Source organism: Triticum aestivum, chromosome 5B, assembly GCF_018294505.1.
Source record: "Triticum aestivum cultivar Chinese Spring chromosome 5B, IWGSC CS RefSeq v2.1, whole genome shotgun sequence".
NCBI classification, from domain to species: Eukaryota; Viridiplantae; Streptophyta; class Magnoliopsida; order Poales; family Poaceae; genus Triticum; species Triticum aestivum.
Window position 1 is genome coordinate 52,080,530 of NC_057807.1, and position 2,932 is coordinate 52,083,461.

General features: G+C 49.4%; 1 protein-coding gene across 1 annotated transcript; it reads right to left on the reverse strand.

Moving 5' to 3' along the window:
* Positions 1-237: 237 nt before the first annotated feature.
* Positions 238-1,323, reverse strand: LOC123115637 (uncharacterized). The gene is made up of 2 exons (XM_044536752.1): positions 972-1,323; positions 238-677 (listed from the first exon to the last, which is right to left on the reverse strand). The coding sequence occupies exons 1-2, from the start codon at positions 1,301-1,303 to the stop codon at positions 389-391; spliced, it is 621 nt and encodes a 206-aa protein (XP_044392687.1). The 5' UTR covers positions 1,304-1,323; the 3' UTR covers positions 238-388.
* Positions 1,324-2,932: the final 1,609 nt, after the last annotated feature.

A 2,932-nucleotide genomic window follows, 5' to 3' on the forward strand; every position in this document is an offset into this window, starting at 1 on the left:
TTCATAGCATGGTTGTAACAGCACAAGAGGGAAAGTCACCTGCGCTTAATATTATGGGATTGCATGCAAAAGCTAATACGTCCAAGATTTTGGGAAGGAGGGATTTTGCAAAGATTTCCCTTATCTGATCTGTAGCAAGACCTACAATACACATATGCAATATGTAACAATGTTTGCACTGTTGTACAAAAGAATCCATTCTGATCTAGAGATATCCATCATGTGGATGGATTATGATAAATATCACCATATAATTAACTTATGATAATTGAGACGTGCATTTGCACGTGCACAGTTACTAATTGACTGATAAATATACGATTAACAGATAGATAGTGTTCAAAAAGAATTACAGATAGATAGAAAGATGCAAGGATTGATTTATTGATTAATAGAGTAACAAGAATTTATCTACTAGTTTTTGCTGACCCTCCACATTGAGGTACCTTTGGATAACAAAAGCCTCGAAAAGGCCGCAAAGAAATACGCCAAGGTAGCAGAGCAGAAGCATGAGGATCCTCATGCGGGGGTTGTTGTGGTGGTCGACCAGACAGGCGATGCGAAGAAGCGAGACGCCGGCGCAGCCGATAAGGCACGTCACTGCCCATCTGCTACGCTCGTCGGCCTCCGGCACCGCCAGCTCCACCTCCTCCTCCAGCTCGTCGGCGGCCACATCACTATATCATTTCTTAGTCAAACAAACAAGACACGTGTACATTCGCCCCCCCCCCCCCCCTCCCCAAAAAAAAGCAAGACGTACATGCAGAAATATGGATCTAGCTAGTGTGACATTTTCAATAAAGTATCGATCATGGACAAATTATAGTTGTAGATGTGTGCTTACTACTTAGATGAATGCATCGACGGATGAGTGGATTTATTTTTGTTTTCTTTTGAGAACTGAATGAATAAATTAATAGAGCAGCAAGAATTTATCTACTAAGGTTCTCCGGCCGGGCAAAGGTACGTACCTGTCGTTTGCATAAAGCCAGGCAAGGTCGTAAAGAAATACGGCGAGGAGGCCGAGCACAAGGATGAGGAGCGTCAAGGGCGGGTCGTCAGTGACCAACTGGCAGTAGATGCAAACAAGCGAGACGCCGGCGCAGCCCACAGGGTGCCGCACTATCCAACGGCTGCGCTCGTCGGCCTCCGGCACCACCAGCTCGTCGTCGGCCATCGTCGGTACAACCTCCGTCAATCCATATATCGATCTACTTGGAAAATTTTCTTTTCTGGGGTGGCGCCGGGTAGGGTTGGGTTTGGTCTGGTGGTACAATGATCTGTTTGTTTGTTTGGGATCCATCTTTTTCTCAGGGAGGTTTGTTTAGGATCCATAGTCCAAGGGGTGAACCCGTGAAGAGATGATCCCCACGTCCGTAACTCGAGCCCGTGGGCGCCGCTCCACTGGCCTGGCCCGAGTCACTGGTAGCCAGTAGCAAATCATCTCTCGAAACAGGCTTTCGCCCCGCTTTATGGATAAAGCGCCAACCGAACAAGTACACGGCCGAACGATACAAGATGGTGAGGTAACCCTCTTACAAAGCCGATTCTGAGATAATCAGCACATGCAAAACGCACGCGACCACGACCAACAAAGAGCACCGGGAGAACTAGACACACCCCACACTACGACCTAGCAAACCTAAGCTCCACGACAACGCCCTCAAGAGGGAAAATGGCGCAGACCGTCGCCGTTGCCGAGTCCACACCGGACAAAGGTCTTCACCCGGAGCCCTGACACGGAGAGAAGAACCACGGCGACGTCTTCAAGAAGAGCACGACACCCACGGGCGCCGCCGTCGTCCGCGCCAAGGTACAGAGCTTTCGCTCGGCAACTTCCCCGTGTCACGACGAGGTCGCCAGGCGTAATGCGGAAGTGCTAGATTCCCATATCCGGATCAGGACGCCGCCACTCCGAGCGAGAGGGAACATCCGAGCTACCAGCCGCTGCACCTCCCGTTGCCCACACAACCCCTGAGGAGAGCCACCACCATCGCAATGATGCCCGCCGGAGAGCAACCCCCGAGGACGATGAGTCAGCTCCAAGCCCTTGGCCAAGCGACTCACACGACGCCATGTCCATGGTCACCGACGCCAATCCGCGCACCGACACAACACTACCACCACCACCACCACCGCTGCCACGGATCTTCACTAGTAGCAAATCATGCATGCCGCCTAAAAAAATGCATGCCGCTTCAGTGACGTGTACGTAGCTCCTCAGCCTATTGCTGGCGTCGAGCGTCTGAAGCTCTCGCTGCTAGCTCAAATAGCCAAGGTGCCCATGCACCCCTCCTGCGTGTATCGGGTTATCACTGTTGCTCGGGGGAAACCCTTGGTCTTGTGTGAGTGAACGATGGCGATGCATTGGTGTTGTATTCCCTCTTGGGGGCTTCATATTTGGAGCTGGGCACTGGCGAGCGGGACCAGTGAAAGGCAGCAGTGTTGGCTTTGAGTCTTCTTTGGCAACTAAGCTGTGACAATGGTTAAGGTTGTTGGGTCTTCTCTGGCGTGTCCGCGGGATTGCCTCGGCTGGTTTGTTCGTGTGAAGTTGAAGTTGCGGTGTGGTGTCCCGGTGGCAGTACTATGATGAGCAGTAGCTGCTAAATAGCGAAGACTTTGTGCTTGGCATGCTGTTATGGTAGTTTGCTGTGACAGATTGAGACTCTGTAATATTGTGATGTAGTCAATATATATTTCTCGGTAAACTCCTTTACAAATAAAATGAAACTAGTTATGTCAGGTATCTTTAGAAAAATTTACTTGCAGCATGGTTGATAGTTTTTCATTTCTGTATAAGTTCCAAATGTATACATGTAGAGAAATTTTGCGCAGCTGAAATGGTTTGTTTGTTTAGAAATTTTGCACAACATGGTTGATAGTTTTTCATTTCTGTATAAGTTCAACTCTGTTTTACTTGCTTGGGAACTGA

Bases quoted from the DNA above. Each gene is read 5' to 3' on its own strand.
- LOC123115637 (XM_044536752.1), bottom strand. From the start codon at position 1,303: ATGGATCCCAAACAAACAAACAGATCATTGTACCACCAGACCAAACCC. The intron at 678-971 runs GTACGTACCTTT...GAAATGATATAG, and splicing joins TGGCTTTATGCAAACGACAG to TGATGTGGCCGCCGACGAGC.